The 20929-nt window shown below is 43.7% G+C and overlaps 1 protein-coding gene across 10 annotated transcripts in view; it reads left to right on the top strand.

The window, feature by feature from the left end:
* The window catches only part of PLCL2 (phospholipase C like 2), a 173365-nt gene that overhangs the window by 96946 nt on the left and 55490 nt on the right, over window positions 1–20929 (top strand). For all 10 annotated transcript variants that reach the window (XR_004971585.1, XR_004971583.1, XR_004971584.1 and 7 more), the window contains exons 2-3: window positions 1280–3766; window positions 6639–6842. Coding sequence is in view for 7 of the 10 variants with exons in the window: in XM_036332702.1 (XP_036188595.1) it covers window positions 1280–3766; window positions 6639–6842 (2691 nt within the window). In the remaining 3 variants the exon portion in view is untranslated. The remainder of the gene's footprint in view (window positions 1–1279; window positions 3767–6638; window positions 6843–20929) is intronic.

Below are 20929 nucleotides of genomic sequence, written 5' to 3' on the forward strand. Positions count from 1 at the left end.
AGATATTTACATTACAATTCATAACAGTAGCAACATTACAGTTATGAAGTAGCAACGAAAATAATTTTATGGTTGGGTCACAACATGAGGAACTATATTTAAAGGGCCAGAAGGTTGAGAACCACTGCCCTACATGAAAGGACTTTCATCCACACATAGGTGTGGTGTCCACTCCTAAGGTGGGCACCTGTTCCATTGTGTAGGGAAGTTGAGGATGGTGTTACTAGTGTTGTAAACTTCTTTAGAAATAGATGCTGCCTGTAATTTTTCACTTGGTAGTGTTAATAATCCGTTAATATTGGAATTACTTAGGTGACACATTCTGAGCATTAGCTTGGTTCATGGTAATCGGTTTTATTAAATCAACTCTGGAATTTTAGAGGCACCTCCCACTGCACTTGTAATCGAGACATCCCACTCAGATTTAACAAACCTGCAGCAGTAACACCGTATCTATCGACATATTTAGGACCAGGAATAATCTAATATGAGATTCGGGAGGGCCAGGGATTTCTGCTGGAACCCCAGTGTCTACTTATTTATTACTGCATGGTTTCTACTGAGCTGGTTTTGGTCATTAACTGTTCTGTATAGTTTCCAGAAATAGCTCAGACATTGTAGTGAGTCAAAGTGGTCAGGAAGTGGTTTTCAAACTTTAGTGTACATCCCCATCACCTAGAGTGTTGCCTAAAATGCAAATTCCTGAGCACCGCCCCCTGGAGATCTGGTACCATGAGCGTGGGAATCTGCATTTTATCCAGGTAGTTCTGAGTCAAGTGGTCTAGTGACAACCCTTTGAGAAACATATGTGTAGGAAATGTATGTACAAGCAGGCTGCTTCCTGGGTGTCTCACCTGTGCAAATGTAGGCCCCCCCATTCGGAAGGGCCCTGCACATGGCTTGCTGTTCTTCTCTTACCTTCTTGAATTGTTAATAATTTTTGAACAAGCAGTCCTGCATTTTCATCTTTCCCTGAGACCTGCTAATTATGTAGCCAGCTCTCTATACAAAGGTTTTATTGGATGTTACTGAAATTGTGTTTCTTGGTACCCATGAATTGCAGTTGTTCAATAATGATTTCTTCCCTGTTTGTGTTCAGCTGAAATGCCAAGACTACTTCTAAGCTTTAGAAATCAATGAGTATCATTCATCATAGGACATAGGATAGGAAATCCTAATAGTATGATTTTTTCTCTCAAGACAATTAAATATTTATTCCTAGTCTTGAACATAGAAGCCTATGTTTGTTATTCTGATACACTATTTCTTTTTCTCCTAGGATGGCACAAAACAGAAAAGAGAACGGAAAAAGACCGTCTCATTCAGCAGCATGCCAACAGAGAAGAAGATCAGCAGTGCGAGTGATTGTATCAACTCAATGGTTGAGGGTTCGGAGCTCAAAAAGGTTCGCTCCAACTCTAGAATTTACCATAGGTATTTTTTATTGGATGCCGACATGCAGAGCCTGAGGTGGGAACCATCAAAGAAGGATTCTGAGAAAGCCAAGATTGATATTAAATCCATCAAGGAAGTGAGAACAGGAAAGAACACAGACATATTCCGCAGCAATGGCATTTCTGACCAGATATCTGAAGATTGTGCGTTTTCTGTCATATATGGCGAGAATTACGAGTCACTTGATTTGGTTGCCAACTCTGCAGATGTTGCGAACATCTGGGTTACGGGACTGCGGTACCTAATTTCTTATGGAAAACATACACTTGATATGTTAGAAAGTAGCCAAGACAACATGAGGACTTCCTGGGTTTCACAAATGTTTAGTGAAATTGATGTAGATAACCTTGGACACATAACTCTGTGTAATGCGGTGCAGTGTATCAGAAACCTCAATCCTGGCTTAAAAACCAGCAAAATTGAGCTTAAGTTCAAAGAATTGCACAAATCCAAGGACACAGCTGGTACTGAAGTTACAAGGGAAGAATTTGTTGAGGTTTTCCATGAGCTTTGTACTAGACCCGAAATCTATTTCCTTTTAGTTCAGTTTTCAAGCAATAAAGAATTCCTTGATACCAAGGACCTTATGATGTTTCTTGAGGCAGAGCAGGGTGTGGCACACATAAATGAGGAAATAAGCCTTGAAATTATTCACAAATATGAGCCATCCAAAGAGGGCCAGGAAAAGGGCTGGCTCTCCATAGACGGGTTCACTAACTACCTTATGTCACCCGACTGTTATATATTTGACCCGGAACATAAGAAGGTCTGCCAGGATATGAAGCAACCTTTGTCTCATTATTTTATAAACTCATCTCATAATACATACCTAATAGAGGATCAGTTCCGAGGCCCCTCTGATATCACAGGGTACATTCGAGCTCTTAAAATGGGTTGCCGGAGTGTTGAATTAGATGTATGGGATGGGCCAGACAACGAGCCTGTCATCTACACGGGCCACACCATGACCTCTCAGATAGTCTTCCGCAGTGTCATTGACATTATTAACAAGTATGCATTCTTCGCTTCAGAGTACCCGCTCATCTTGTGTTTAGAAAACCACTGTTCCATTAAGCAGCAGAAGGTGATGGTCCAGCACATGAAGAAAATTTTAGGAGACAAGCTCTATACAACATCCCCCAATGTGGAGGAAACATACCTACCATCCCCAGATGTCCTGAAAGGGAAGATATTAATAAAAGCAAAGAAGCTGTCCTCAAGCTGCTCTGGAATGGAAGGAGACGTGACTGATGAAGACGAAGGAGCAGAAATGTCTCAGAGGATGGGAAAAGAGAACGCAGAGCAACCCAACAGTGTGCCTGCAAAGCGGTTTCAGCTCTGCAAAGAACTGTCCGAGCTGGTGAGCATCTGTAAGTCAGTCCAGTTCAAAGAATTCCAGGTGTCCTTTCAGGTTCAGAAGTACTGGGAGGTCTGTTCCTTTAACGAAGTGCTCGCCAGCAAGTACGCCAACGAGAATCCAGGGGACTTTGTGAACTACAACAAGCGTTTTCTCGCGCGGGTTTTTCCCAGCCCCATGAGGATTGACTCTAGCAACATGAACCCTCAAGATTTTTGGAAATGTGGCTGTCAAATCGTAGCCATGAACTTTCAGACCCCGGGACTGATGATGGATCTGAACATCGGCTGGTTTAGTCAGAATGGGAACTGTGGCTATGTCCTTCGGCCAGCCATCATGAGGGAGGAAGTCTCCTTCTTCAGCGCCAACACAAAAGACTCTGTCCCAGGAGTCTCACCTCAGCTTCTTCACATCAAAATCATCAGCGGGCAGAACTTTCCCAAACCCAAGGGGTCAGGTGCCAAAGGTGATGTGGTGGATCCTTATGTCTATGTGGAAATTCATGGAATCCCTGCCGACTGTGCAGAACAAAGGACAAAAACAGTGCACCAGAATGGAGACACTCCCATTTTCGATGAAAGCTTTGAATTTCAAATCAACCTCCCGGAACTGGCCATGGTGCGCTTTGTGGTACTAGATGATGACTACATCGGGGATGAGTTTATTGGCCAGTACACGATTCCCTTTGAATGTTTACAGACGGGCTACCGCCACGTCCCCCTGCAGTCACTGACTGGAGAGGTCCTAGCACACGCCTCTTTGTTTGTCCACGTGGCCATTACTAACCGAAGAGGAGGAGGGAAACCTCATAAAAGGGGCCTTTCTGTGAGGAAAGGGAAGAAATCCAGGGAATATGCATCTTTGAGAACACTGTGGATTAAAACTGTAGACGAGGTATTCAAGAATGCCCAGCCCCCTATACGGGATGCCACAGATCTGAGAGAGAACATGCAGGTATGTTCTTGTGTTTCAGTGTTTACCCAATGGTTTTCCTTCTTAGTGCATGCATGTAGTTCATGGATATATTGGAGGGCTATTATTTTTGTTGTTGTTGTTTCTTTTACCATAGTATACTTGATTTTAAATTATTTGTAAATTCCAGTTGCTTATTAGAATTTTACCACTAGTCTCATTTTTTTTATCATTTAGACTTTTAAAACCATAGTTGGTATTGAGAATGTTGATAACATGTTCAAATCAGCCAGTCTCCTTGTTGATACATCATTCCTGATTGGAATCTGGGGGATGGTAGGTATGTTTCCTCCACATTGGGGGATGTTGTGTAGAGCCAGTCTCCTTGTTGATACATCATTCCTGATTGGAATCTGGGGGATGGTAGGTATGTTTCCTCCACATTGGGGGATGTTGTGTAGAGCCAGTCTCCTTGTTGATACATCATTCCTGTCTCACACTCCACATCTTAATTTCTTTTAATTAATGCTTAACAGCGCCCCACATTTTTCCGGTAGTGTACATGGGAATCTGTTTTTTCTGCATATTCCTTAGCTGGGACACAAATTGATGACCTATTAGAATGAAGGGGATGTGTTCCAGTTCTTTTTTATGGAGCTGTTCTGTGGGGAAAATAGCAAGCACTTAACTAAGCCACTGTGTTTGCCTTTTGAGCCTCCTCTCGATTGTAGAGGACAGCTATTTAATTGTCTGAGTAAAAGGCATGTGGTGTGTATATCAATGACAAGTCTAATGATTGCCACTGAGTTATATAATGGCTAAAAGCAATCAGGAATGATGTATATAATTAAGGATCGTCCACATGTCTAGCAGTAGACTAGGACCCATGAGTAACGCAGAAGTGGGCAGTGAGGGCACCTCACAGGGATACCAGCCCTGACCGGTCCCAGGGTGAAAAGTGCTGTGAGCATGACAGCTGCTCAGCGTGCGTTTATTTAATAAACATATATAATATATTAGCTGATTACGCGTGTGTGTGTGTGTGTGTATACAGGGTGGGGCAAAAGTCGGTGTACAGCTGTGAGTACATGAAACACAGTTTCTTCTTGTATTATTATTTATTAATTGTTGTATTATTTTCCATCCAAACAACTGCAAACCTACTTTTGCCCTACCCTGTATATAACTATTTTAAGAAGAATGCCATCAGCAAGTAAAATCTAACTCGGAAAATTCAATATATTTCACTCTTCTACCAATTCTATGGATACTTCATTAATAAAGAGACCTTCCCTCAATAGAGAAATTTTATTCTCTTTCTTTCAAAGTAAAAGCATACCAGCAATGTGAAGGGTTTTCCCCTGTTTCTGAGGGTGAGAATGTCTCGGTAAAGTCTGAGCTCTGAGCCAGCCACCTTGTCCCCTGCCCCTCGGAAGGCTGCTGTCGTGCATGTGGGGACCTGGCGGAGCTTGGGCATCCTCTTTCCAGAACCTGTGTCTGCTCTGGGCCCGACAGAGCAGGTGGTGGTGATGTGCAGTGAACACCACACGCAGCAGCCTAGGCCAGGAGGACGCGCCGTGAGCACAGATGACTTTAGCTGGGGGTGGGCCAGGCAGGGAAGTGGACCCGGACTGTACGCAGGTGAATCAACAAGCAAGACAACTGCCAACACAGCAAGAGCCGTGAAGAAAGTAAACGGAGGTGAGAGTTATGCAGACTCCACTCAGACATGGCAGTTGTGATTTATTGCTGTAAGCAGTCAGCACTGAAGTGCTTTTGAGCCAGATGACCTATGGTGTGATGTCCATGTTTAAAGCAATATTAATAGAAGAAAATGTTTAAAAACATTTTTAAAAGAAAAAACTAAAGTGTGCCACTCATTTCTAAGAACCGGAGAATTAGAGAGAGGATACACAGGGGTCGGCAGGCCCGGATCCCTCCCCACTGGCTGCCATGCTCAGCCCAGGTCAGGGCCCAGTAGCCTGGCTCACTTTCATTAGAGTTTACCTGCTTTTATAGAACACTGATTAAAATCAACAGATTTCAAGTAAAATCTTGACTCCTTCACTTACCAGCTGTGTGGCCTTAGGCAAATAACAGAGAGGCTATAGCGGAGGCTGTTTCCTCATCCACAGCATGGCTTGTTGAGAGGAGTAAGTGAGGTGATTTGTAGCAAACACGCCTGCTATCGCCTTGCACTGGTAAGTGCCCAGAGACTGCCAACTTGCCAACTCAGGGCATTGGACAGTGTTGAAGGGCTTTCTGTAATGGGTATTTAATGGCATGTCTCTGATGAGTAGGAAAAAGAGAGGGGGCAGGAGGGAGAAGCATTGAGGTCCCTGGAGGCACTAAGCAGGGAAGGCCATGGGTAACCAAGGTCTCCCGCTGGGCAGACCTCACAAGAACTGCAGCATCCTCCAAGTTCCTGTAGGTTTGGAACCAGCAAGTAGAAACAGGTGAGAGAGATTCGAGCTCCTGCCTCACAAATATTCCTTTCCTTCTTGAGTGGCTGGCACACTTGATACTTATTTTAAGCCTGGTATTTTTTTTTCTTAATGTGTTCCTTTTTTGAATGCAGACGCCGTTCTTTTTGTTCCCTCATAATTGCATATCAGCCTCAGCACTGCTCTGAACTTTGATCAGAAAAGAGGCTTTGCCCTTGGGAAGAATTTAACTTGTTTGCAGTTTCTGTAATTTTGATAAATTGGTATTATAAATATCTGTAACTGTATTTACTTTGGAAAACAACCAGCTTTCCCAGGATAAAATAATCAATAGCCAACTCCGTCATGGCATTGCTAACAACTGTCATACTAGGCACTTCAAGTATAATCAAGTGTACTGAATATAATATCCATGAGAAATTAAAACCGCTGATTAATTACAAAGTGCCTCCTTCCTTTCTACTTAACAGAATGCAGTGGTGTCCTTCAAGGAGCTGTGTGGCCTCTCCTCCGTGGCCAATCTCATGCAGTGCATGGTGGCCGTGTCTCCCCGCTTTCTGGGGCCGGATAACACACCCCTGGTGGTCCTGAATCTCAACGAGCAGTACCCCACAATGGAGTTGCAGGGGATTGTGCCTGAGGTTCTGAAGAAGATAGTAACAACTTATGACACAGTGAGTCGTTTTGTACTTTTACGTAGCCTGCTTGAGAGGGTGTCTTAAGGTCATACTCCAGATACTTAAGAGCTCTTGCCGAAACCGGTTTGGCTCAGTGGATAGAGCATCGGCCTGCGGACTGAAGGGTCCCGGGTTCGATTCCGGTCAAGGGCATGTACCTGGGTTGCGGGCATATCCCCAGTGGGGGATGTGCAGGAGGCAGCTGATCGATGTTTCTCTCTCATCGATGTTTCTAACTCTCTATCTCTCTCCCTTCCTCTCTGTAAAAAATCAATAAAATATATTTAAAAAAAAAAAAAAAAAAAAAAGAGCTCTTGCTAAGGTGTCCTCTCCTATTTCATGCTGCATTGACCTGTGCTGGAACAACTATTCTCTGACCTGCGGGATTGGAAGGAGTTCAGTCTTTTGGTGTTGTTTTAGAAAGCAGGGTTCAGAGACTTTTGCCTCAGTTGGATTTGATAATAGATGGTTTTGTAATAACTATATCTGAGTAGATTTCTAAAGGATATACTATTTTCCACATACATATAGTAAAGAGTATTTTTTATCTTCCTCTGCAACCAGCCATGGATTCACTCATTTTGTTTTGTTTTCGTTTTTCAAACTGGTAAAGGTGAGAAATTTAATGCTTAAAAAAAGTACATTGTAAGTGCCCTCTGGGCAGGTGCTTCCGTCACAAGCGCTGTCCGGTGTAGTGGTTTTCTTTCGCACAGCAGGTGCTCTGAGACACGTATAATCTGTAATCAGCGGAACATTAATGCGATGTCCTTGGGAGACCTGAAATATTACAGATTTGCTCTTACGGTGAATCTGGCATTTTCTTAGTCACATCCTGCTCATATTGTACTTTTTGACTTAACGTAACTCAAAGGGAGAACTTAGTGGGTGAACTACACCCATTTTAAGCTCACCATGTAGTTGAAGCTCTCTGAACTTATGAGTGCTGGCAGCTGCTCTCCAGCCTGTCAAGGTTAAGGTTGGTGTTGGACCCTCCCGCCCAGGTGGGCCAGGCTGTCACCTTTCGCTGTTCAGGGTGCTCAGGGGCAGGAGGCCTCCTCCCCTCCTCACTGAATGCACAAGCTAAGCCCACAGAGCACTAGGCTTCTTCCCATGTAGCCTGCCTCGGTCAGAACCAAAACAAAGTTGCTATCATATACTTCAACAAAAATAGTTTTAAGTGTTTTGTAAATTAATCTGAAAGCTGCAATTCAGAGGGATTTGTACAAGTTAAGGGAAAGAAAAAAAACACTTAGGTCAGCGTTTCCCACAGTATATTCTGAGGAACCTTGGTTTCTTAGGATCTTAGTAAATGTCACATGGGAGCAAAGGTTCCATGGTGAAACAATTTGGGGAAATACTGGTTTGAACAAATTAATCAGATGCCCTATTTCACAAATTGACTTGACCATGGGGTACTATATCCCAACACAGAATTTCCAAAGAACTTTTGTTCTTGATTTTCTTCACTTCTTGGAAGTAAGTCAGAAGAATGGAATGTTTTAAATAGCTTATCATTTCATACCTTTAAAGAAGTGGTATTTGATCTTTTTCTTACACAATGGCCACACTTTGTAGCAGATGCTTTTTATCCCTGCCATTTCCAGCTTAGAGTTCATGGTCGTGTAAGAGCTATAAAGGACTGAACACTGGACACTGCAGGCAAACTCCGGAGAGTCAGCCAACCTGCAGTGGAAGGCAGGCCAGGGGCATGTACCTGATAAACATTGGGGGAGCAGCGTGCTGGCCCCTTTCCTCAGGGAACGTCCAGTCTACTGGAAGGTAGTGGAGGCAGCTGGGAGTGAAATCAACACAGGAAGCTTATGCTGAGATTCCTGTGTGTGAGGTGGGGGTGGGTGGGGGTGGATATAGGGAAAAGAGGTAAATGTGGAAAAAATTGAAGAGTTCTTTCATGCTGTGACCCAGGCTACCTAGTTAGTTCCCAACTCTTTAAGTTTTATATTTGTAAATGCTTTTTAATCTTAAGCCACTAGACATTTTACAGACATGGTTCACTGACCCAAATCTGACATGACTTACCCCCTAGGTGTTTCACTGTTTGCTGTGGCAGTCACACAGTGACATTTCTTCATGGGAACCTTCCTGAGAGCTTCCTGTGAGTGGGGTGGGGGTTGCCCTATGCAGGTGATAACAGGGTAGACTGGAAAAGGGTCAGTACCCAGGATCTGGTCTGGGGCAGAGTGCCGATCCAGAGCAGGAGGGTGGCCATGGCTAGATTTTCGGGCCTGAGTACTAACCCTTGTTCAGTCTACCCTGTTATTGCCTCCGTAGGGCACCCACCACAGTATTGGGCACAGGAATCGGTCCGTGTTCCTTGGTTCCTCTCCCTGGACTGGTAGTTGATAACACTTATTAGGTAACTCTTATGTGCATATAATGTCAACAGTGTGCATTGTTGTAGAAGTGATAAGACAGAAGGCATTAGCTTGTTTAATTTTTTAAATTGTTAAATGACTCTTATGTGATCTCTGATTGAAATAGCTGTGCTGCCTAGTGCCTCTAACTTTATCGATTAGCTCTGTTTTTCATTCCATCTGATAAATTAAGCTATAAAATATTTACAATGAATTCAAATTATTGTGATTTGAACTTTAAAAATTGGAATTTTCCTACAGCAGTATTATAACTCTTGCAATATTTTGCAGTCCTTCTTTAGTGACTTAATGGTCTCTCACCTTGTGACAATGGTTAAATATTGATGGGAAATGTACTATGGTCTGGCACAGCCTGTAACGTTAACTGTAGCTCTTTATTTTTGTAATGTTGTGTTGAACTTAACCCAAAATTAACCTTAGAAATAAGATCTTACATCATTTTGTTGACTGCCCATCTGTAATTAGGAGACTGCAGATGAGAAGTGAGGGCAGCGTAGGAAATCCCCTGCAGAGCTCCTTGTCCCTGCCATCTGCACGCTGAAGCCTCGCCTCCGGTGAGGACGGCCTGGTGTCTCCTCGGGGTACAGATGTGCGCTAATGCTCTCGAGGTTGTGATGACTGTTCAGAGTCTAAACTCTTATTAATAAGCTAGTATGTGGGGAATACGCCAGTGTCTGTGAGAAAAGCTGCGGAGAAGGAATTGATGATGGAAATGCCAACGTGTAAGCCCCTGTGGAGACTAGAAAGAATGCCCAGGCATAGAGTGCCACATCCCAATTTCCCTGAGATGACCCTGTAGAAACACCTGCTGTTCCAGTGTAATTATTAATAACTCTCCCTCTAGCTCTTAAAGTGTCTCTATGTAGATCATTAGTTGTAAGTTCACCATTACTGTGGCCCCTCGATTGTTCTAATGGCTCCTGTGATTGCCATCAACAAACAGATCTTCACAACTGCCCCAACGGTGGTTTTACCCTATTTGTGATATCTTTTTGGTCCTGGAAGTGGTGAGGTTTGGGCCTGGGACCTAGATCAGGAAGGCAGGTGGCAAAGCCATTCAGTGTTGTACACTGAAAATTTGTTAAGAGGGTAGAGCTCATGTTGTATTCGTATCTCCGTAAGGTGTTTTTAAAAGGAAAAATGGTTGTTTCTTGATTTGCTATAATTTTTATGGAATATGCTTTAGTGATTATAATTAAATTGAAGCTGCAGTTGTAGGGAGGGAAAAGGCGAGAAGGGGAAAAAGAAAACGATGCCCACCTCTGTTACAGCAGCCTGGTTGTGCCTCTGCACAGCGGTGGACTCCCGGGCAGCCGCCATCTGTTCAGAGATTATACATGAATTCGTTCCTATGATTGCAGTTCCTTTGTTTGTTCTCTGGGGGATCTATTTATCCAATAGAGAACAGTACTTTTTTAGTGTCAAAAGGAGCAAGATGCTTTGTCTAAGAGGATGTTATTTGCTCTCTGCGGATGTTTTTTATATAAGTTACTGTCCCTTCTAACTCATAACTTTAAATATTCCTTAAAGAGAAGCAAGGTTTTTTTCAATCAAATATGCGAAATGAAAGATTTCTTCTTACACAGACTTGTTGGTAGTCGGCATACAACATCAGGAACACTCTGCTTTATGTTGTCGGTGTGGTTTCGTGTGTTTTGTCTTGCTTAATACAGTGGATAAATAAATCACACATCATAATTGATGGAGTCTGCCCATCTGGACCAAACCAGAGATGATCTGTCATACGATTACTATTGCTCTCCATCTCCTTTGTGACGCCTCTTATCGCTCTCCTGCCTCAGAACCTGACATTAAAGCTTCTTTTAATTGGAGGTATCAACTTTCCCAACTTTGTAACTATAAAATAAAAGGCCAGGCAGAGTATTATGCTCTGGAATAAGACTGAGCTAAAAAGGGGGGAGAGAGGGCATGACGTTTCAAAATAGAAGCGTCACTGGCTGGACCTCTCCTTTCAAATAGAAGTGTCACTGGCTAGACCTCCCCTTTCACCGAATGAAGCTACAGCCTTTGGGATTCTGCTCTTCCCTCTATTGCAGGATACATCCCCCATTCCTCCCCCCCCCTTTTTTTTATAGCTCAGTCTTATTCCAGCTATTGCTTTTTAAAGGGGTAGAGCACCTCCAAGTTTGGCCATGACTGCTTCCAGACAAGTGGTGGAGAAGAGAGCATTCATGGGACTACTTAGGAAAGACTGATTACAAAGAAGGAGGAGCCTAATAGCAGGAACAGATTGTGAAGCTGGTGGGGTCTCAATAAAAATTATTTTCCAGTGGAAAGAAACAAACAAATAAAAAACAAAAGCAATTTCTCTGGAGTCATCAAAAGCATGCAGCGGAGCCACTCCAGAACAGCTGCCAGGCCTATGGAAAGGGAAAGGAATGCTTAAAGGAATGTGATGATAGCATCGCGTGTATCATCAGATCAGACGTAGTGGGCCGCCTCTCAGGAATCAGATGCGGGAGATGGGGGAACTTTTGGAAGATAGTCCTTCAGGGTGAGCACATGGTGGTGATTATAAGACTTTGTCTCTGATCCAGACTTCTAGGTGTACATGTCTCCATGGAAACCAGTGAGGAACACACATTCACACACACACACACACACACACACGCACGCACGCACGCACAAAGTGCACGTGCCAGTACTAAGCTATGAACAATTGGGGGAAAAGGAGCACCTAGGGCTGGCGATCCTCTGGAAAGAGATGTCATCATAGAGCTGTTTTACACATTAAATTTGATACCCAGTTCCAAGATCTCTGGGAGGACAGAGATGAAAACCTCAGTGGAGATCAGCACGTTGTCCAATGTTGTCTTCAGACAAGAGATGATAAATGGTATTAAGCAAGCCATGGTGCCATCTGTCATATGAAGTCTGATTTAACTTTTCTAAGTAAGCCGGGACATAACAACGAGGTACTGCTGTTGGTAAATGAGAAGTGGGCGCCTCCTGGTGGCATCACTTCAGCTTGTGGGTGGACTTCATTTCAACCAAGGCCACGTGGTTTGGGGCCAAGTGTTTGTTGGGGTCTCCATTGTTTTACTTTTCTGTTTAGAGCTTTGCTACTGCTTTTTAATGGGATTGAGCAAGCTTGCTTGTTTTTAAAACACTTTATTTTCCTGTATCTGGTAGGAAATATGTATAAAATATGTCTGAAACCTAAAGCTCCAGAAAAGTTAGGGAACTTCTTTCTGAACCTGTGAGTTAGGCAAAAGAACAGTATTGCATCTTTGATAAAATAAGATCATTGCAGAGCTGTAACCTTTTTTCTTCCTCTGTAAGAGCAGAGGAGTCACTTCCTGTGTTCCCACCAAATTCCATATTGGATTTGCTCTTGTATAATTCCTTCGAAGTTTATTTTTGACATATTCTCTTCTTGACTGCAAGCATTTTGTTTTTCTTTCTGCAGTGGCTAAAGGTACTTCCTTGAGTTGTTTGCTAAGTTCCTCTGTCTGTCAAGGACCCCTAGAGAAAATGAAAAAAGGGACCATATACACCTTTCAAATTCTGTATTTTCTACAGTTTTTTCGGTCAGTCACCATATGCACTGGCGGCTTTTCAAAACTGTGAGGAAGCGCTTAGCTTCCTCATCCTAGTTTACTCACTAACTTCTTGTCCCTGTTAAACGTTGAATAAATAAACTTTAATTGAGCGGACGAGGCAGTGCTGGCTGCCTCTCCATTCTGTGGCCATCATCCTAATTCAGCTTCTCATCACCTTGGGTCTGTGTGGCTGAGTTTGAGTTCAGAATTCACAGTTAACTAAGATGGCAAAGGAAATGTAGCTTTTCTGTCTCTCTTAGGGGGAGATGGTATTCCTAAATTTTCATTTAGTTTGGTAAAGTTGATCTGTTGCATTAATTTACAATATCCACTTTGGACTCTAAATGCTCTTCAGGGAAAATGCTGAGTCTCTCAGACTTTCTTTCCTTCTGCTCCTCTGCAAAGCGGCCTCTGGGTGCCTGGAGGGGAACAAGTGCAGATGTCTGTCTGTCTGTCTCCTGTCTGTGTCCTCACCTCTCACTCCCCGTTCACCTTGAGTTTGTCCATGTGGTGGGGAAGTTCCTAGCTCCATCTCCAATTACTCAGGATGCCAGAGGTGCCCCCCCTTTTCCTGCCCTGCTCCTTCCTCCTTCTGTCCCAGAGCTGCCAACCTGGGGTGCAGCCTTGGTAGCTGCAGGGGCTGTTTTGCCCACCAGAGAGGACGAAGCTCCACAGTTGGTGTTTGATATGTTAAAATAATTTAGAAAGTAGTTTCTCCTTGACGGAGCCTCACTTGCACACCTGTCGTTTTGGTGGGAACCTGAATGAAAATCTAATTTGACCTTTAAATCTGAGAAGTGTCTTTGTTTTTATAAGGTAGCTGCTCCTGACCCAGGCTCTGAAACTCGCTGTTTGAATAGGTGGAAAGCCCCCAGGGCAAAATGATTTCTAAACTATGGCAACATATGTGGGAAAATAGCTTTACACGATCCCCATACACCTTTGTTACTTCTGTGGCCACCAGAGTACAGCATCCCCTCCCCTCTGCATTTGTCCTGTGGATTGTGGTAAAGACAAGCTTCCTGAAATTCCCCCTAGAGCAGTGGTTCTCAACCTTCCTAATGCCGCGACCCTTTAATACATTTTCTCATGTTGTGGTGACCCCCAACCATAAAATTATTTTCTTTTCTTTTTTTTTTTTTTAAATATATTTTATTGATTTTTACAGAGAGGAAGGGAGAGAGATAGAGAGCTGGAAACATCGATGAGAGAGAAACATCGATCAGCTGCCTCCTGCACATCTCCTACTGGGGATGTGTCCGCAACCCAGGTACATGCCCTTGACCGGAATCGAACCCGGGACCCTTCAGTCCGCAGGCCGACGCTCTATCCACCGAGCCAAACCGGTTTCGGCCATAAAATTATTTTCGTTGCTACTTAATAACTGTAATTTTGCTACTTTTATGAATCGTAATGTAATTATATATGTGTTTTCCGATGGTCTTAGGCGACCCCTGTGAAAGGGTCATTCGACCCCCAAAGGGGTCGCGACCCACAGGTTGAGAACCGCTGCCCTAGAGAAAGACCTGGATGTCTCAGAGGGGAGCCAGGAGGTAGAGTTAGAGGTACAATGTGACAACTTTCAGAACTAGACCAGCTAAAGGGTGATCATCCAGACAAATAGAGGCAGAGTACCTTGACTGTTGTTAGGTAGGTGAGTAATATTCTTGAAGCTTTTTGGAACAGCGGCTTCCCTTCAGTGGGTTTGGATAGATGAAGAATGTATGTTAAGCCTAATAATTGCCAAGAAAGGAAAAAAGGGGGGAGTGGGGGGGCGCATGGGAATAACTTTAAGGACATGAACCTCATGCATGTATTCCTCTAGCAATTCATAATTTCCAGAATCAGAATTTTTTTATTTCCTCTCAAAACATGCATCGAACACTATTAATGCTATACCGCCTTTTAAAAATAAAAAGTTTAGATAACATCCAGAATTGTTTGGCGTCAATGGTTGAAATCATTTCTGTAGTGTCTGCAGAGTGGAATCATCTCTACATCTTATTTTGTGGATGTGATTGTCCTCCTTTGTGGAAATCCATTTCAAACAGAAAAGCGATGATCAGAGACACAAAGAGCCTAATTGGCTCTCAGGGTGTGATAACTTGTATGTGTTGATGCAGCTCAAGTTCCAAATCCTTTCAGATTCCCCAAAATGAAGACGAGCTGACCTGGACCATGCATTTCTTAGCTCATTAATACATGCAGCCGGCTTCTCCACCGTTTGCGCCAGCCCTCTGGCTCCCTCGCACCTGGGACCCAGGGGAGAGCTAAGTGTCTCCTTGTTCCTGTGTGCGGGTTGGCACAGAGGGGGCTGTGCCAGCATGTGGTGGCTACTTTGAAGGAGAAATCATTGTATTTATCGCTGTGAGCTTGCAGAGACTGGGATAAAGCTTTGGAACCCGCCACTACAGGGCTCCACTTTGGAGCCCAGGTACTCTCTGGAAACACCCCATCAGTAAACGTACCTTCACTGTTTAACTTAGTTTCCCTAAAGGTGGCAACTTCTGCCCAGATGGGGACTTGGGGATGTGAAGCCTATGGTGTTTCTACATTCCACCTGCAAAGGTGGCTGCTTTGCCCTCTGAGCCTGCTGTTTGCCCTGGTGTCTGGCTCGGTCTGTGGTTCCGAATGCTCTCCAGCTAGTTAAATGGAGATAATTTGCCTGAGTGCTTACTTTAACTGTGCTGGCTTTAAAGTGCTGGCTACAGGTAGCCAGTACGAATCACACATGTGAGTTTCTTTTCGGAAGTATTTTTTGTTAAAGATTCATTAAAAGGATAAATTGTTTATTATTTCATCCTGTTCCATTGTTGCTCATATTCGAGTTAGAGTTTAGAAAGCATGTACATTGCAGTGATAATGTAATTTTTTTGTTCAGGATCTTGATGTTCTCTACATCATTCCCTGACTTTATACATGCAAGACCCACATCACAGATCAACTTTCTTTCTTCCTTTCTTTTTCTTTCCTTCTTTTCCTTCCTTCCTTCCCTTCTTTCTTTCATTTTATTTTTTGTTGTTAATCCTCACTCGGGTATACTTTTTTTCATTATTTTTTTTTTATTTTTTTTTTGTAGAGACAGTGGAAGGGAGAGGGGGAGGCAGAGAGAAACATCTGTGTGAGAGAGACACATCAATCGGTTGCCTCCTGCACGCACCATCAGTTGGTTTGCCTCCTGCACACACCCTGACCAGGGCTGGGGAACCTGCAACCAAGGTTCATGCCCTTGATCAGAATTGAACCAGGGACCCTTCAGTCTGCGGGGAAATGCCCTATCCACTGAGCCAAACTGGCTAGGACTTAACTTGATTTATTGCCACCCATTCTTGTGCGGTTTAGAATGGCATATGCTTTTCCATTTAGAAATTCACCAGTTTGCAAGTCCAGTTTGAAGTTGTATTGAAAAGACTGAAATTACATTAGATACATGTACAGAATTGTTAGTGATGGAATATAAATAGATCATTTTGTAAATTCAATGTTGAGCTCTTCTGTTTTCATGGATACACACTCTTTGGATGTACAGTCACATTTTAGAAGACAACTCGCTAGGAAATAGGATCATTTGGATGGAATTACCTTCATAAAATAAAGCTATTGAAATAACCAGTTTATATGAAAAATCATATATTTCAGAATTGTTTTTGAGAAAAATGTAATAATAGGCACTTGAGCTACCTTCTGGCATTTTTTCAAGAGCAGTAGGCTGTACTCATTTCTGATCTTTTTTTCCTCTCTGTTATGTTCCTAGTCATGAACTGGGGAAAGAAATTGTAAAGGTGTTTTGCCACAGCCTATTGAGTAACGAGGCAGTGATTTTTCTCCGCAGCTAGGCATAGTCCTATAAATAACATTTGGTGCAGTGTAAGCTTTGAAGCCTATTTTTTTGATATGTTACATTTGGCCTCATGTTCATAAGATTGAAAAAATTCACTGCCCGCAGGTTCTTTGTTTCTCGTTGTTACATAGATGGAAAGGCTCACCCTCAACCTCACCAAACCTTTAATCAGCTCCTGCCTGGGTGGTGCCTTCTCCCTGTGGGGGCTGCAGGAACTGTCCCTTGGTTTTCTATTTTAACAGCTACTGTTTTTCATTCTCATCACTTATATCCCCCCCCCAGGCTGCTGTGACATAATTAATGCCACTCACCCCACTATAATAACCACCTTTAATACCAGAAATCCAATTTTACTACCACATGAATTTATCAGAAATAACAATAACACTTAATAATGGTTTTAAAGTATTTTCTAACTTAATTAGGGCATTTTAAATTCTTAACCATAAAAAATTACTCTCACAGTAAACCGAGTGGGTGGACAATATGATGTGTTAAGATTTTACTCTACAAGCTTAATTATCAGTTAACTTAAAAATCAGTAGTTAAGTAGTTTAAAATATTTATTTCCTACTAGATTTAGCATTAGGTTATTAGGGCTAAATGTTACAGATTTTTATATGGAGATTTTAAATGTGAGATCCTTTATCTACTTATAAAAATCTACTTATAAAAATATGTAAATCAGTTTTGATTGATAATTAGATTTTGAAAACAGTGTTGATCATTCTAGTTTGTAATCATTACCATTCTATATTGGAGAGTGCTCAGTTGGAGTTAGACCCTCATTTATGTCGTTATGGGGCACAAAATAATTTTAACTTTTAAATCAGTTATCTGTGCCAAAAGCAGAACAAAAACCAATCCCTGTTAGTATAAATGGCTATTTGAGTATTTAGCTAAATGTAAATGGGATGGGATGTCATACTTTTTCGTTGGTTTCCTAAAACTGAGCCCTATCTTTCTTGTGAGTCTGTGAAATCCAAACCTCAGTGTCCATTAAACGAAGTTTCACCCACTTCATATTCTGTGACCACTTCCCTGCTGCAATGGCAGAGCTGAGCAGTTGCAGCAGAAACTAAGCCTAAAATATGTGCTGTCTGCTCCTTCGCAGAAGTTTGCCAGCCCCACAAAAAGGGTCAGGAGAAACGGGCCTTAAGGTAGTTCATTCAATGCACTGCTTTGCTTTTGCCAGCTTCAGTTGATTTTAAATATTTTCCCCCTAAAATTACGTACTCAGTGCATGTTGAATTTTGATCCATAAGAACATCCGTCTACCTGTTAGCTCGGTAGGAGGAGAGTGCTGTAAGCACTTGAATACTCCAGTCCTGGGGAAGGCAGTGAGCCCCTAAAGTAGTCATACTCCTTGTTAGCATTTTGAGGGCCAGGAGCCTGAAGACATTGCAGGCGGAAACTAGAAGAGGAAGGCCATGAAGATTAAAGGTTGCTCTGATTTCTGACCGTGTTCCCGAGGTGAGCATGCTGTGTTGGCAGAGTTGTGTTACAATGCAATACCATTTGTAACTAACTTCACTCGTATTTAGTGAGATGCATAATCACGCTTGGTAAGAAGGCATTAAAAAATGAGCCCAAAAAACAGGTTTGAGTGGGGCTCCTTTTCTCCGTCGCATCAAGCATTTCTTGTTAGGGGAGGGTAAGGGTTGGGTGGAGAAAGGGGAATTGGGTGGAGGCTCTGTGTCGTCTCTAAAAACCCCTAGTTTCCTTTCACCCTCCCTCATAGGGAGGAGGGGGCTTTCTCTCAGATCATAGCATCCAGGCCACGCTAACCACATTCTATTTAAAGCTGTCTTCTGAGGGGAGGGGTTAGAGAGGGTGCTGGAGGCAGAGACAAAACCTGTGAGGCCCTCTCCCACCAGGGGTTGGAGAAGCTGCTCTGAGGCCCCTCTGTGGATTATTCCCACACCCTGCTCCTCCTCATGCTGTTCATTTCCTTCTTACGCTCACTGCAACTTGTAACTATACATTCATTGGCTTGATTCCTTTTAGTGAGGTGCCTCTCTCCCGCTCCCCCAAGTCTGAGCTCCAGGAGGGCAGGGACAGTGTGTGTCCTGTTCACCCTGGGCTCTCACCACAGAGCAGGCACTCAGAATACATGTGTGAATGAATGAGTGAAAGTGACCTTGATCTCCACTGCTGGGATCGGGTGTTCTTTCTACCATATATCTGTGTCCCAGGGTGCCTACAGGTCCCTGAACGGGACTGATTTGTGTCGTCACAAATAGCCCTTGGAAGGTTAGGTTTGGGGGCTGGTGAGGAGGTGGCTTGTGGAGTCTTAGCCTAGGTGGTCACACTCCTGTCCTCAGGCACTGAGTGGTGGCCTTGCCAGTCTAGGAAGAGGAGGGCACCTGAGATTCGTGGGGAGCATGGGGGCAGAGGCAGAGGGGGCTGGGCTTAGAACAGGTGGGAGGAAGGGCAGGCGTGAGGGTCCCAGGTCCCCAGATCATTTCCCTCTGCCCTCCACGTCTCCCTACCCTTCACCAGGGAATCCTTTGCCCTGTGATTTCCTAAAGATGGAGATGTGCTAGTAAGGAGCAGAGCAGGTTGAGGAACAGAGGGGAGAGGAGGAGGAGGAGGAGTGAGGCTCCTGCTTGTTCACCTGGCCAGGAGAGGAGCCAGATTCAGTGCAGCCACCAGGAGATGGGAACGTCCCTCACGGATGTGCAGCATTTTATGATTTCTAAGTCATGCTCATAACCCGATGGTCATGTGAGCTAATAAGTGGGCACAGGCTCCTGCTGGGTTGAGCAGAGAAGTCCTTGAGTGCCAGACGGTGACCTTCTCTCGATCGTTGTACCCGCCCCATCTCTGACTCTAAACTGGCCCTGCTGAGTGAGCCGTGCCACACTCCTGTGCTCCCGGGGGAGGAAACCTTGAGCCGCACAGCATCCGCCAGCTCCAGCTTCGCCTTGAGAAATCCTTGTCTTCATCTCATGGGCCATCCTGAGCTGACTCCCAGGGCACTTGGCACCCAACAGAAGCCATGCCTTGGTGTGTTTTGCGGTCCATGTCAGTAAATTCAGTTGTGCATTCACACAGACCATCCATCCGGGCAGGTGTGCATGGAGTGTGAATCCATGTGTACAAGATTGTTCTCATGCAAAGACACTCTGACTAGAAGTTGGGGGATGAGGGAGGGACCTGCCTGTACCCTAGGACAGTGATGTTCAACCTTTCTCCTCTCATGGCACACATAAAGTAATTGTCAAAATTCTGCAGCACACACAAAATACGTTCCTTACCAGTCTGACAAAAAAATAGGCATAATTTCGATTCATTCACACTGGACGGCTATTGTTGTGTTGACTGTTGTCATTTTTTTTATTTGACAACCTAAGGGAAAAGAGGTCAGTGCCCCTGACCAAATAGCCAGTTGCTGCATGTTGTAAATACTCTTGGGGCACACCAGTTGAAAATCACTGCCCTAGGAAGTAGGTGAGTGGGACGTGCAGCGGGTGGTGCTCGCAAAGAATTGGAGCCTTGGTCACAAGCAAGTCCTTGCTCTGGTGCTTACTTTGCGACTGTGGGCAAATCCATTTCTTTATCTGAAGGACGGGCATAGTATCATCACCTCAGAAGGTATGAGAGTCTAGAACAGCGGTTCTCAACCTGTGGGTTGCGACCCCTTTGGCGGCCGAACGACCCTTTCACAGGGGTTGCCTAAAACTATCCTGCATATCAGATATTTACATTACGATTCATAACAGTAGCAACATTACAGGTATGAAGTAGCAACAAAAATAATTTTATGGTTGGGTCACAGCATGAGGAACTGTATTTAAAGGGCCAGAAGGTTGAGAACCACTGGTCTAGAACATAACAAAGTCTCAATAAATGGTATCACTGTCATGTCATTATTACTTTTTACCCCCTAACCCTGAACCCTAATCATTATTACTTTTCAAAATCTAGAAACCTGTAGCTCTTGAAGCTTTAAGACCTTTATGTGTGTACATTTTAACATCACTCCAGACTTCGCAGCAGCAGCCTTGCCGTGTGGGGAGCATGGTCACTCCCTTTCATAAAGGCACGTTTAAAGTTACAAAGTGAAAAGCAGAAGGTGGTTTCACACCACTGTGCTAAGCTCGCTACTCTGAAACGGGAAGACAGAGGAACACGTGAGTTACGTGGTCAACGCTGGGAACAATGCCTGGGCTTACCCTGAAAATACTGTAGTGGCCGGCCTGTGCACTCTTGTCCTCCAGCTCTGTCACCCCTGGAATACTGTGGACACTTTGTTGTGCTTACAAGTGTTACTTTTCATTACAG

This window comes from Myotis myotis, unplaced genomic scaffold (genome assembly GCF_014108235.1).
Source record: "Myotis myotis isolate mMyoMyo1 unplaced genomic scaffold, mMyoMyo1.p scaffold_m19_p_13, whole genome shotgun sequence".
Taxonomy (NCBI): domain Eukaryota; kingdom Metazoa; phylum Chordata; class Mammalia; order Chiroptera; family Vespertilionidae; genus Myotis; species Myotis myotis.